Source organism: Pristis pectinata, chromosome 23, assembly GCF_009764475.1.
Source record: "Pristis pectinata isolate sPriPec2 chromosome 23, sPriPec2.1.pri, whole genome shotgun sequence".
Taxonomy (NCBI): Eukaryota; Metazoa; Chordata; class Chondrichthyes; order Rhinopristiformes; family Pristidae; genus Pristis; species Pristis pectinata.
Genome location: NC_067427.1, coordinates 9,278,542 through 9,293,615, shown reverse-complemented (window position 1 = coordinate 9,293,615; position 15,074 = coordinate 9,278,542). Strand labels below are relative to the sequence as shown.

At 38.3% G+C, this 15,074-nt stretch overlaps 1 protein-coding gene across 1 annotated transcript in view; it reads left to right on the top strand.

Annotated features, from left to right (window-relative positions):
• dab2ipb (DAB2 interacting protein b) overlaps positions 1 to 15,074 on the top strand; it is a 255,946-nt gene that overhangs the window by 214,007 nt on the left and 26,865 nt on the right. Inside the window, 4 exon segments of the mRNA XM_052036965.1 lie at positions 2,749 to 2,985; positions 6,103 to 6,304; positions 8,021 to 8,202; positions 10,633 to 11,509. Of these exon segments, the coding sequence (XP_051892925.1) occupies positions 2,749 to 2,985; positions 6,103 to 6,304; positions 8,021 to 8,202; positions 10,633 to 11,509 (1,498 nt within the window).

Genomic DNA, 15,074 nt, shown 5'->3' with positions numbered 1-15,074 from the left:
CTGTTAAATGAAGATGCAAGGAATGGAGGGATATGGATCATGTACAGGCAGAAGAGATTTAGTCTAATTCGGCATTATGTTGGGTGCAGACATTGTGGGCCGAAAGGCCTGTTCCTACGCTGTACTATTCTATGAATTAATAACAGGAAACAATGAAATGGCAGACATGTTAAGTGAATATTTTGCATCAGTTATCACCATGGAGGGCACTGCAAATGTCCCCAAGACAACAGATGGACTATTTTCAAATAACATAAATATTCATAAAAATTCAAATCACAAGGGATAAAGTATTAGAGGTACTCATGAGGCTAAAGGTGGACAGGGCACCAGGACCTGATGACCAGCACCCAAGGGTTTTAAAGGAAGTGGCTACAGAAATAGTGGACCCATTGGTTGAAATTTCTAAAAACTCGTTAAATTCTAAGAGTTACCCGAAGGTTGGAAAACATCTAATGTTGACTCCCTTGTTCAAAAAGACAGAAGGCAGGGAACAACTGGCCAGTTGGTTTAACTCTATCGTTGGCAAGATGCCAGAATCAATAATCAGAGAGGAAGTAACTAATCATTTAGAAAATATGAAGATAATCAAACTAGGCAATGTGAGAGGCTAGCTAGTTTCAGTCTGTATTTCTCAGTTAAGAATGAGGGGTGACCTTATTCAAACATGTAAGATCCCGAGGGGGCTTGATGGAGTAGATGTTGAAATGTTTTCACTAGTGGGAGCATCATGAACAAAGGACATGGCTACAAAAATAAGGGCCAGTCATTTAAAACTGAGCTGCGTAGAAATTTCTTGTCTAAAAGCGTAGTGGATCTCTGGAATTCTCTGCTTCAAAGGGGGTTGGAGGCCGGATTATTTGAAAGATCAAGGAGTTGACGTTTATGGAGATCTGGCCCAGAAAGGAATTGAGGCCAGCATGGATCATCCATGATCGTATTGAATGGTGGGAGAGGCTTGAGGGGCCAGATGACCTTCTCTTCCTATTTTCTTGTGTAACTACCAAGCTCCAGGCTGAGAGCTAGGAAGTGGGGTTGGTTGGCACAGACAAATGGTCATCTTTGCAGCAGACTTAAAATTGTTATTCAAACCAATATACAGTGGAAGCTGCAAATCTGAAACAGAATATGTGAGAAATGCTTATTAGGTTAGACAGCATCTATACAGAGAGGTACAGAATTAATGTTCCAGGCCAGTGATTTTTCATCTATAATTATCATTACTAATTAATAACATGTATTTTGTGTAATAGCTCTGAAAAATAATTTAGATGCCAGGATAGGCATTTGTATCTGCAAAATCTTGTGACTTCTGTAGAATCATCTGTGTTTGCACAGAGCTTTCATGCTTGTCATTTGAAGAAGTTTAGTGTCTGGACTTTAAATAGAATAGTCTTATATGCACATATTAAAATATCATGGGTGATTTAATGTCCTCTGTTCTATGGTGCATTATAGGACTTGCACTAAATAACATATACTTTTAAGTTCTCATTAACATTTGGATCAGCAAGCTGCTGTTGCATGATATTTTCTGAGAGATTAGGTTATTCATTCCAAAAATCAATGGGTAATAATTGAGCCTGTAAATTAATCTGACTGTTTTGCATTCATATTCGTACATTGCATAAATATGACAAGTTATCTTATTTTGATTGCAGTGCATCATGGTTAAGCAGCTTAAGTTATAAACCAGAAGCTAGTCAAGTCACATCAGATGGTTAACCAACACTGACTATTTATAAATCACAAGGTAGACAATCGAATTGCAGTATTAGTGGCAGTGTACCAACACTGCACGTTGATAGTTGAAAGCATTTTTATATTTGCTGGGGAAGCATGGCTGTTGAATGCTCGCCTTTTTAATTCGCTTACATTATCACCAAAAAGAGTTGTCATTGCTGGGATCTATGGTTCATATTGATAAAAAGATCTGTTGTTGAACATTAGCATGAAAGGCTCAATTCCAGCTGTGTGCCCTACATAGGGTTGTGTAACTAACATCAGAATATGGATGACAAATATTTTGCTTTTATTGGCAATTATCAAGAGGTAACATCAGCTGATTTTAAAGTTGAGCACTAAAATGGTCCTTCAATTTCCAAGCAAGTTTGAACATAGTAAATTATTCTTAATTTTAAAATGCATGAAATGCTTTTTGTTTAATTCATAAAGAGATACAATTACAAGTTTGTTAAAAACACATTTTGCAAATAATTTAAAAATAATTGTGCAGCTACACCAGTGTCATTCCCTCTTAACTCAATATTGTCATCCTAGCAAAAGCTCATAATTATAACAGCTTTCTATCCTTATTTCTTCAGCAAAATGAGGATAGATGGTATGATCATGATTTATAATGTATGTGTAATGATGAGTACATAATTCTTCAGTGGAAGAGCTGCTGTTTGTGGAAGAAATAGCAAAACTCATGATAATGTTGTTCAAAAAATGTTCAGTTTATTCTATAGGATTCCACCAGAGCTGTTCATATTATGGCAAAATTGATTTGTTAGTAAGTATTCATGAAACTTAGTTGTTGTAAGCCCGATATAGGAATGTTTTCTATGTGCATCCCATATTCATTTTGTAACTTCTGCATGCATTTGAAATTACAGAAGGAATTTAGTAAATGAAATATTCATATAGCTGTTAAAATAGCATGACTCCTAGCTTTCAATACCTAGCTAACACCACATAAGGAGAGAAATAACTTTGCTTCACTACAACAAATTGATTATTCAACAGCGTATTTCCACGAGAATTGAAGGAAGTGTTTGCATCGTGGCGACAGGAGTGTAGCAACCGAGGGCGACCTGACATCAGTGAGAGACTAATAAGTGCTTCCCTCTTCCTGCGGTTCCTCTGCCCTGCCATCATGTCCCCTTCTCTCTTCAACCTCCTGCAGGAATACCCAGATGACCGCACGGCACGCACACTGACTCTAATAGCCAAAGTTACCCAGAACTTAGCTAATTTTGCCAAGTAAGTGTCTTTTTATTAGCCTCAATTTGAAAGTTGTGGTTTGTGACACAATCATTGGATCCAAATTTTTTAGACCTGCAATTAATGTCTGAAAGCAAATAAAAGTCTGTCTGCATCTGTATACTGTGACAGTGTACATGTCTGCATATACAAGCATGCGCACACACACACACACACACACACACACACACACACACACACGAATCTGCATGTATATGCAAACACATGCACTGTCACATTATGCATATGCAGGCAGACATGAATGTTCTTTATCAGATATGCTCGTGTATCCATACAACTCATTCAGCTCTCTATAAAATTAAACATTTGCTGAATTTATCCTGTTATCCTGGTTCTTAGATCAATAGCCAATAATGGTAAAACTCTGATTTTCTAAAAAGCAGATTTTCTAAACTATAAGATGTTATTTCTATTATTATGTCAACACTTTTAATTCACTTTTTTTAGATGTTACATGGTATTGTAATAAATTTTGCAGTGACCCAAGTAAGTTTAAAGGGAGACAGGGGCCAGTGAGTAGGAAGGGAAAATGGCAAACGTCACCTCCTGAACTAGATGCTGAACTATTGTAACCTCTGAATAGTGAATTATTGAAGAGATACTGTATGAAAATCTGATCACTGTTCAGTGCTGTAGCTTCTTGTTTTGAATTCAAAGGGACAGATCAAAGTACAACATTTGAGAATTCTGAATCTGCACCAGCAATAAAGTCTTGTGAATTTAACCCCAAGCATAAAGGAGTGGCATTCTACTGTAGTGTCAATGGTAGATTTAACTTTGGAGTTGTATCCATACGAAATTTGCTGCATCATGATTCATTAGGTTGGCGATTAGAATTCTTGTATTGGTTTCTCGAGGTGAGGTGATTACATAATAAAATAAGAACTGAGAGCAGATGTAGATTATTATCATCTAATCTGCTCCACTGTTCAGTGACATCACTGCTGATGTGATCTTGGCCTCAGTTCCACTTTACTGTCTCTTCCCCATAATTCTTGACACTACTGCAAACCAAAAATCTCAGCCTTGAATATATACAATAATTCAGACCCCACAACTTTTCAATTTATTTTTGGGATTGTCCATGTCTAATGGTCCTTGAACTATGGCTTTCCAGGCCATTTTAATGGGCATTTACCATATTGGAGAGTCTTGAGTCCCATGTAAGCCAGACCAGATAAAAATGGCTGACTTCCTACCTTGAAGAACATTGGTGAGCCGGATTTATAAATAAAACAGTCAGCAATGGCTGTTTTTGTTTAAAATTCTACAACGTTAACTAAATTTAAATTGCACAACTCCCATGGTGAAATTTGAACCTGGCTGTGTTTATTGTTAGTCTGGGTCTCTGGGTTACTAATCTGGTAATTTAACCACTCTGCCACCTTCATACTATCTGCAGTAGAGAATTCCAATAATTCGTGACCCTCTGAGTGAAGAACTTCCTTCTTACCATTGTCTTAAATGGGCAATCTTTCCTTCTGAAACTATGCCCCTAGTTCTCTGTTCCCCCAGAAGAAGAAAGGTTCCCTCAGTATCTGCAATCCCAAACCCCTCGGAATTTTATTCTTGAATGAGATTACCTCACATAGTTCTCAACCTCAGTGAGTTTAGATTCCATCCGTTAAATCTTCAGTTATAAGTGAATTCCTTCATTTCAGGAATAAACCATCTCTCAAATGCCTCCAATGCATATTTATCCCTCTCTAAATAAGAGACCACAATTGTGCACAGTACTCCAGGTGTGGTTTCAACATTTGGTTCTAACAAGGCCCTATTCGGTTCTAACAAGGCTGCCCTATATTTATACTCCTTCCCCTTTGCAATAAAGGTCAACATTCATGTATAGTTAAATTTCATTTTGCAAAAGCAATTTTAAATATTGTACTTGTGTAGTCTTACGTTGGAGAAGTGGAGCGAAATGCAAGCAGTCATTTACTTTTGCACATCATTTATAATTCAAGTATCTTCATATGCCAGTAAAGGGTCGTCCATGCAAACACATGTTGGTTACTTCTAGGTATTGTTTGCTGGGGCTCCCTGCCCTGTTTGTATCTACCAGTTAACAACAGCTCTTCAATAATCAGCAAATTCAGTGCAGGGCACAAAATATTCAAAGCATCCATTGGCTTTTTAAAGTCAAAATGAAAATATTTGCAATGAATCTAAACGATGTATGGATACCATTGATAAAACAGAAGCAAACGATGAAAATCAAAAGAACTGCAGATGCTAGAAATCTGAAATAAAAGCATTGGAGCAAAGACACAGTTAAAAGTTCAGTTCAAACACCCTTCATTCCAACTGTGAAAGAGAGAATAGTTCATTTTAAATTGCAATTTAAAGCAAACTTATTTTCTCTCTTTCCCAGTTCTGATGAAGGGACTTCAGCCTGAAACAATAACTCTCTCTTTCCTGACCTGCTGGCTATTTCTAGCATCAGCAGTTTTTTATTTCAGAGGCAAACAATAATCAGACTATCATGGCATTGCTTATCAATTTGACATCTGCCAAGATTGGGAATAGTTTTTCATTTGATAATGGTTATTGACAATTCCCCATGCTTTTATGATAAGATCCTGATAGAAAATATCTTGGGTGTGGCTGAATGATCTTTGAAGTTTTGTCTTAAGCTCTCTCCCTTATCCTTATCTATCAGTTAGAATCAGCCTTTTGAAGTCCTGCAGACCTGAGTCGTGCTTCCTTTGCAAAAATGCAGTCTAGACAGCAGATAATTCCAGTACCTGATAAAAATGATCACGGTTGATATGGATTTTGTGCATTTGAGAGAAACACTGAGTGGATAATAGTAACCTGTGCAGGAATCTGCCCACCTGCAGTTTATCAAGCATCTCTAAATTAAGGTCAAAATTAAGAATTTGGTTAGACTCAGGATCTGGAGTTCACAAATGATTTTGGTAAGGTAAACTTCAGGCAAACAGATCAAGCACCAAATCTCTGGATGTTAATGTTATTTGATTGAATGTATCTGTAGCAAGTTTATTTCATAAAAGTTCAGACTGCTGTGATGTAATTTTTGTTGATACTAAGATTTAAAGAGTAATTGGAATTTTGACATTGATGTTTTGAAAACAGGTTTGGTAGCAAAGAGGAATACATGTCTTTCATGAATCAGTTCCTCGAGCATGAATGGACGAACATGCAGCGATTCCTACTGGAAATTTCCAATCCAGAAACCATTTCAAATACAGCTGGATTTGAAGGGTACATTGATCTGGGCCGTGAACTCTCCACTCTGCATTCGCTGCTCTGGGAAGTGGTTTCGCAAATGGAACAGGTGTACTTTCATATCAACATTTAAATCCAATAGCTGCTTTTTGCTAAATCAGTACAGAGCTCGCATATCACTTGAGATTGAGTATAGTGTTTAGTCCTAGCCTTTCATCAGCTGTGGGTTCTTCTATATGGCATTAGATGTACTCTCCCTCTTTTGCTTATGCAAATCAAATTATTGTTTAGATTTTGTTATATATATGTAGGTGGCCTGTACTTTGAGCTATTTGTTTGATTGCATTTCTGTGAAGTGTTCAGAGATGTTTTTACCACATTAAGGCACTCTATAAATGGAATATGTTATTTTCTAGTTGATCTCACATTATATTTGAGGCAGGGAGTTAGAGTAAATGTCATCTTTAAATGAAGTGGAATGTGGAGATGGTGGTTTATTGAATCAGTGTGTGTATACATCATTTTTAAAGTTGTACATTAATTATAAATGTTATAAAGTTAAGTAAGTAGAAAACGTACAGCAATTTGGGAAACAGAATCCGAGAGCTGCAATATCCACAGCTGAGGTGCCACAAGGCCACTATTGACGAGAGGGTGTACTTGTGGTTTAATGGTGTACTAGCAATTTCCACAACCACTGAGAACTTGGAAATTTATATAGGAAACAGCTGGCAAGAAGAGGCCAAGGGTTAATTTATTTTTTATGTAGTATGTTTACAATGTGATTTTAAAAGTCAGGTGTTGAATTCAGACATAATTTGGCATAGCCTGGACTGCTAAAACAATATTGTTGCTGTGGAAGTGGCCTACATCATCGTGTTCTTAAAACTTTCCTTATCCACTGTAGACCATTTAAGAACAAGAACTAACAGTCCTTAAGAAATGACTACTTGTTAGATGAGCACAAAGTATGAAGAATGAGCTTTCAAAGGCTGTTGGCAAACAAGTCATTTCATGATAATTACTTTCCTTTTAAACCTATTCCTAAATTGTCAAAGGCCAATCATGGGTCTGGATACAGGCTCTGCTGAATACATACTTTAAACGTGTATCTGTAGTTGTTGTCTATACAGACATAGCTGAGAATCATGTTTAGAAGTGTAGGGTGGGCTATAAAGTGACTACTAAGAGCTTTTAATTTGTGTTATTGAAGATAGATTTCTAATTTACTGGCAGTATGTCCTTTTTCCTACACTGCATTAAGTTCAGGTCAGACCGGAAAGAGGACTATAGCTGACATTTCAGATTGATGACCTTTCGATAAGACCAAAAGATGTAGGAACTGAATTAGGCCATTTGGCCCATCAAGTCTGCTCCGCCATTCAATCCTGGCTGATTTTTGTTTCAACTCCATTCTCCTGCCTTCTCACCGTAACCGTTAATCCCCTTACCAATCAAGAAGCTATCAATCTCTGCCTTAAATACACCCAATGACTTGGCCTCCACAGCCCTCTTTGGCAACAATTCCACAGATTCACCACCCTCTGGCTGAAGAGATTCCTCCTCATCTCAGTGCCTTATTCTGAGGCTTTCATCTCTCTCCACAGATGCTGTCTGAACTGCTGAATATTTCTAACATTTTCTGATTTAGTTTCAGATTTCCAACAGCATGGTATTTTTCTTGTGTACTACGATGTTTCTTGATTAATATTTGAATAGTAATACATATACATAACCTTCTGCTCAAATTGTTCACTCTTACTGGTTTACACAGCCCTAGGAATCAAATCACTAAGTTACCTGTTTGGATTTCTCTGTTCTCCAGGCAACTGCAACAAAACTTGGCCCCTTGCCCCGCATTTTAAGAGATGTCAATACAGTGTTGACCAATCCAGGAGCTGTACCTGCACCATCAACTTCTGAGCCTTGCACTTCAACACCAAATCCCACGAATAGCAGCATATCCTCAGGGCTGCAGAAGATGGTGATAGATAATGATCTTAGTGGGTGAGTGAAAGGATTATCACAGTTTGTTACAACTGTCATTTTATTCACTTAATGTCTAAGTGAATGAGTCCCATTGAAGTTAATCTCAGTAGTTCACCAAACTATTAAAGCTACAGAACAAAGGTAAATTAAGATAAAACAATGTGAGTTAAATTGACAATGATGACATTTTAATTTGCTTTTCATAGCTATTTTCTCGGAAAATGAAGGATAATATATGAAAAAAAAGTGAACTCAGATGTAATCTCGGAACCTCCTTTTGATTGTGAAGATGATGGCCTTTAAGTTGTGTCCTATTTTCAGATCTCTTTTATTTGCTGATAATGATTCTTCCTACTTTAAAACATCATAAGATTTAGGTCCCTTGACTTTTAAAAAAATCCAACCTTTGATCAAGAGTGCCTCATGCACTGTTTAAAACAGGCAAGTAAAGCATATTGCATTGTATAAATTTTGATAGGCTTGTAAAGGTACATTCAACCAATCCTTAATAGCATTGTCTAATAAAAAAATATTGAATTCTGAAAGTGCTCAGTAGGTTCATGAGCATTTGGAAAAAGAACAAGACTAGTTATTATTTCAGATGCACACTTGGATTTTAACCTGTTTTTTTATGTTTACTGATCTGTTGAGTATTCATGGCATTTCTTGTTTGTTTCAGGTTTTTTTTCACTTAATAAAACTTCTAATTTAATCAACATAAGATCTGTTTATTACCTTGCACTTTCCTGACAAGCCAAAGTTATCAATTAAGTGGGGCATAAGAGCCTTCAATCATCAGACACCTTACAAATAACTGTTTCTGGCAAGAACTAATACACATCAAATTTGTGCAACCGTAAACTAAATTCTCAAAAGGCGAGAGATATAAAAAATAAATGCCTTCAACTGAGTCAAGTACTTGAAGCATGCATTGTAAGCATAAACTAGACTAGATGAATCCAAAAAGGAGGAAAATTCAGAGAAACTAGAATATATATTTCATTATCGTATTATTTAATAAGTAGCCAATGTTCATTTACTGCTATACTTTAGCCACTATTAGTGGGGGTGCGGGAGGAGGGCAATAAATTGTCAAGAATACTTCAATTTTGACCTTGGTACTAATATTAGAGAACAACATTTTTTCTTGTTAGGATTGCAAATAAATACCAGGAAAAGTTTTGGCTAGCTCATGTATATTTTTTTTGCTTGCTTTACAGACATGTAATATTGAATGTGGAGTATAAAGCTCTTAAAAAGAAATTTTGGAAGCAGCTGTTTATACTATTAACATTTTAAACTGGTACTTGTGCAACGTTCAAGAGAGAAATCCACTGAAAAATGCTTAGCTTTTTAGAACTTATATGGCAATGCAATTGAGATGAAACAACCATTATATGCTTGTTTTACTTTCACTTTTTTTAAAAAAAGAATTATTTCCAAAAATCACGTGGGATGTTGGTAGAGAGGTAGGGCAAGGACAACGTATTTTTGATCATTGAGATATTTCACCCAAGTTTACAGATCTTGTTAAAGTAGAATTTTGCATTTTTATGTATCCATTTTGTTAATTTAATACCTTGGCAAATTTGAGCTGTAACTTACAATGGTGTGAAAGGCTCAAGTACCAAATATGTTGTCTGATTGTAAAAACAAATAACCCAGAAGTTCAACCAATGTTGAATTCATTAAAAACTGATCATTTCAGGACAATTTTTGGGCTTTTTGTCAAATTAGCATGGTAGATTTTTTTTAAATTGCTTGAAGTCCTCTCCTTCTTTCTTTCCCGAAGATGGGTCGTGAGGCTTGTCTAGAGAATGGCTGACTGTTACAGGATGGAGTTTGACCATCATAGCTGCCACCTGTGGAGATACATGGTCAGGATTGGGTGTGATGCCTTTCCTGGTTGAATGATCTTGCTACCGGTCACTGGCCAATCCTGTGACTGCACAGCCAGGATGCCAGAGTACGTTCACTCCCTGTGGCACAGTACACAAACAAAGCTTTTGGAAATGAGGGGACAAAATTCCCATGAGCTATTGAATGAAGATTTTGTAATCAATTAAGCCTATAAAAATAATTTGCAGTCAGTAACAGAAAAACTGATATTACGCGATTCCTAGAAATCAGCTGATCAGTTTATTCACACAGTTTTGGGGAAGGAGTTATTTGTATTACTAAAATTTTAAACTGTATTTTGGTATAACATTGAAGAGGTAAATCCATTGAAAAACGCATAGCATTTTAGTGTGTATATAATGCAGTTGAAACGGAACAACCATTAAGTGCTGATTTATTTGTTTTACTGTTTGGGGAACCTTAAAAATGGTCTCTTTTAAAACAAGTCAGTCAAGATGGATTAGATGATTTTAAATAATTGGAAACAATCATTTTGATGAATTATTTGGTAAGAATCTCGAAATGTTATCTGATTTCTTCCCCTTTCAGTTTATTAGACTGTACAAGGTTACCCTCTCCTACCCCAGAAAACAAGGACTTGTTTTTTGTCACAAGGTCCTCTGCTATACAGCCATCCCCAGCTCGCAGCTCAAGCTATTCCGAAGCCAATGAACCTGATCAACAAATGCCAAATGGCAATAAAAGTGTCTCAATGGTTGACTTGCAAGACAATCGCAGTTTGGAGAGTACAACAAACATTCCGCCAACAGGTGATTCCCTAAATGACAGTCAAGGATCAAGTGGGCAAACACAGGCGATGTGGCAGTCAAGAGCACCACAAAGTGCAGCTCCGGGTGGTCCTGGCCCTGCGCACGTCGGTCGAAAGCCCGGACAAACCGCAAGCACCCCTAATGCTGATGGTGCACCAGGAAGGCCCCAGCTTTTGGCACCGTTGTCTTTTCAAAATCCAGTGTATCAGATGGCAGCAGGTATACCAGTTTCACCACGTGGAGTAGCCGACTCGGGATCAGAATGTCACAGCTCTATTAGTTCACATAGTAATAACGAAGAACTGGCAGCCAACAAGCCTGCTTTCCACAGTCACACAAGCACAGAGGATTTCGCCAGGCGCACCGGGGAATTCACAAGACGACAACTTTCCCTGACAGAAAAAATACCCCAGATGTCAGTGCCACGTCAAAACAGTGCTGGCCCACAAAGGCGAATAGATCAACCTCCACCAGCAGCCAGAGGTAGGACACCACCCGCCTTATTATTCAACACCACTCAGTATCCGAGGCCTTCCAGTGGAGGTGTGACACAGTCCTCGTCAGAGTGGCCAAGTACCGGCACAAAGTTGCGACAGCAGTCGTCCTCGTCCAAAGGAGACAGTCCTGAAATGAAACAACGCACGGTGCACAAACAGGTTAGTGGCTCTAATGTTGACACGTAACACAAAAGTTCATGTTTTGCTTCTCTAATACAAAATGAAGAACCTCTAGGTTTTTGAGAGAGTGCAGAAGAAATTGAACTTGAATAATTCTAGCTATAAAGTTATTAAGGTATGTCAAAAGATGTCATGAAAATTGTGGGTGAATGTTGGGAAAGTTGTATAAATAAACAACATGCTGTCATGTGGAATATGGAGGCAAAACACTTAGCTAAAGGAATTACTGAAGCCACATTGTCTATAGTCTCTAATTGATCTGTGCCTGAACTTGTCCTCTAATTGCCGTGCATCAAATAATCTTAAAAGTCAACATTATGTACTGTATAATGTCCCCATCCCTATAAAATGGCACTTCTCTTGACGTAGTGTGTAGTGCCATGGCAATATCAAATGAATCATGAAATTGTTCAGTACCAGCAAAACACTGAGAGAATTATAAACCTAGACTCAGAAGGGATGTGATTAATTAAAATCTCCAACTGTTGCAGGATTCACTACAGTATACTCAATCTTTTCCCCCCTCCTACATTTTATTCTCCAAACAAGATTTCGAATACCACGCTCTCTACCAGATCAGGTCTAATTTGTATTCACTGCAGGGGGTTCTTTTTCTTTGTCATGCTACATGAAAGGAGCAATAATATCCAATCATTCCACCAATGGTTGGTGCCATATACTGCTTGTAACTCATGTCAACATCTCCTTTATTCAGGAGTGACCATTATTCTCGATAAATTAAACACTGGATTTCCATCCTAAGGCCTGCATTCCAGTTCACCTCAACTTAAGCCATGAACCCGAAATGAGTTTGTACAGTCTCTGTCCTGTCAGCAGTTGGCTGGAGTGCCCACCACAGAGCTGATCCTGGTATTTGGGTTGAGGTGTATTTCAAGAGCAGCACAAGTACAGCTTTACTAGAACATATATAAGGACATAATAAAAAGTAGCTGCAGTAGACCATTTGACCCTTCTACTCTGCTATTCGTAAGGATCATGGCTGATTCTTCTTTAAACTCAGGACCTTTCTACACAAACCCCATGATATCTGGGGGGGAAAAAAAATTAATCTGTCTTGAAGGCACTCAACTGAGCCTCCACAGTGAATTCCAATGCTTTACCACCCTTTGGGTGAAGACATTTCTTTGCATCTCTGCCCTGAATGGCTGACCCCTGGTTCCAGATACCCCAGGAGTCATAGTAAGGGGTAAGCCATTAAGGGCAGAGATGCAAAGAAACGTCAACCAATCTACCATTTCAAGCCCTGTGAGAATTTTGTATATTTTAATGAGAACACCTCTTGTTCTTTTAAACTTAGAGTGCAGGCCTACACTTTCTATTTTTCTACCAATGTGATTGACCTAGTTGTTTCACATTTCCTTCTGCCATGTCCTTGGCTATTTCCTTAGCCTGTCTATGACCCAATGAAGCTTCTCTGAATCTTCCCACAGTCCACACTGCCACCTAGCTTTATAAGACTTCATAATTAATTAGGTTTTAACTGGTCTGGAATTGCTGAATGGTAATGAGGTATATTTGTACCATTCCTTAGCACTTATTTCTTATTGTTAATAATTTTAAAAAGGTACTTGGAAAATATGTACACTTATTTGGCAAAGAATTCCTATTTTACTAAAATGCCTATTAAGACTACTGGAATTTAATTACAACCAGAAAAAATAGGAAGGTACCATGTTTTTTTTAAATGGTGAGAGACTGGAAGTTGGGACTGTTCAGAGAGTCACTGCAAGTTAATATGCAGGCTCACCAAGCAATTAGAAAGGCTTTCTTGCAAGAGGATTTGAGTTCAGGAGTAAAGGCATCTTGCTCCAATTATATTGAGGTTTGATAAGACTGTATCTGGAAAATTGCACATTGGTCTGATCTGCCCACCCAAGGAAAAATCTACCTGCAGTGGTTCACTGGCATGATTCATGAAAAGGTGGGTTTGACATGAGAGGACAGATTAAGCAGAGTAGGCCTGCACTCTTAAGTTTAAAAGAACAAAAGGTGATCTCATTAAAATATACAAAATTCTCACAGGTCTTGAAATGGTAGATGGTCGATGTTTCTTTGCATCTCTGCCCTTAATGACTTTCTCTAACAACAATTTGAACTTAAAATATTTTTCATGATTAGAGGTCACATTTACACAAAATTCTTCATTATATGGACAGGAAATTTTGATAAAAGACAAAAAAGACTACCAGTGCATTTGCAAAGTGCCAGCCAATCCTTTCACTATACATCTGGAACTAATGGCAAGGCCAAGCTTTGGGTCCCTGATACCGGAAGTGTGAGGTCTATTGATGATGAGCAACGGTGAAGTGCCAGACAGTTATCGTGCCCAGAAGCTAATCCTTTGTAGCTTGTGGCAATGTCATCTGTGCTGTCGTTTACCTTTGTCATCTTATAGTATTTCATGCAGGGTCCTAATTTGAAAGTTTCTTCTGAGATCCACGTGTAGGATATCCTGATGAAAAAACAGTCTGCAGAACAGAAAGACAGGTTCATTGCACCAGGGGCAGGGGTATTGGTGAACCAGATATTGTGTGTCTAGGCATTTCTGGTGGGATAGAAAACATTGGCTCTGTTTCCTTGTTCATTTAGCTGTTGAGACCATCGAATTGAAAGAATTGCTAATGTGATTTAACATTTAAAGGTGCAGGTTCTGATGTTGTGGTGGTATGCTTTTTAAAAATGCACAAGGCTGGCCTGGCCTCTGATAATCTTTGGGGAAAATTTAGATTGAAACAGAGTGGTCAAGCAATAACCTGGTCACTTTCAGCCAATGACCCAGACCCTTTCATAGAAACATAGAAAACCTACAGCACCATACAGGCCCTTCGGCCCACAACGTTGTGCCGAGCATGTCCCTACCTTAGAAATTACTAGGCTTACCCAGAGCCCGCTATTTTCTAAGCTCCATGTACCTATCCAAAAGTCTCTTAAAAGACCCCATCATATCAGCCTCCACCACCATTGCCGGCAGCCCATTCCACGCACTCACCACTCTCTGAGTAAAAAAACTTTCCCTTGACATCTCTTTTTTACTTACTCCCCAGCACCTTAAACCTGTGTCCTCTCGTGGCAACCATTTCAGCCCTGGGAAAAAGCCTCTATCCACATGATCAATGCCTCTCATCATCTTGTATACCTCTATCAGGTCACCTCTCATCCTCCGTCACTCCAAGGAGAAAAGGCCAAGTTCACTCAACCTGTTTTCATGAGGCATGCTCCACAATCCAGGCAGCATCCTTGTAAGTCTCCTCTGCACTCTTTCTATGGCTTCCACATCCTTCCTGTAGTGAGGCGACCAGAACTGAGACAGTACTTCAAGTGGAGTCTGACCAGGGTCCTATATAGCTGCAACAATACCTCTTGGCTCCTAAATTCAATTCCACGATTGATGAAGGACAATACACCATATGCCGCCTTAACCACAGAGTTAGCCTGTGCAGCTGCTTTGAGCGTCCTATGCATGTCCAATGTTTAATTCCTAAATCCAGCTGCTTAGGAACTCGAGCAATGTGTTTGCATTCAA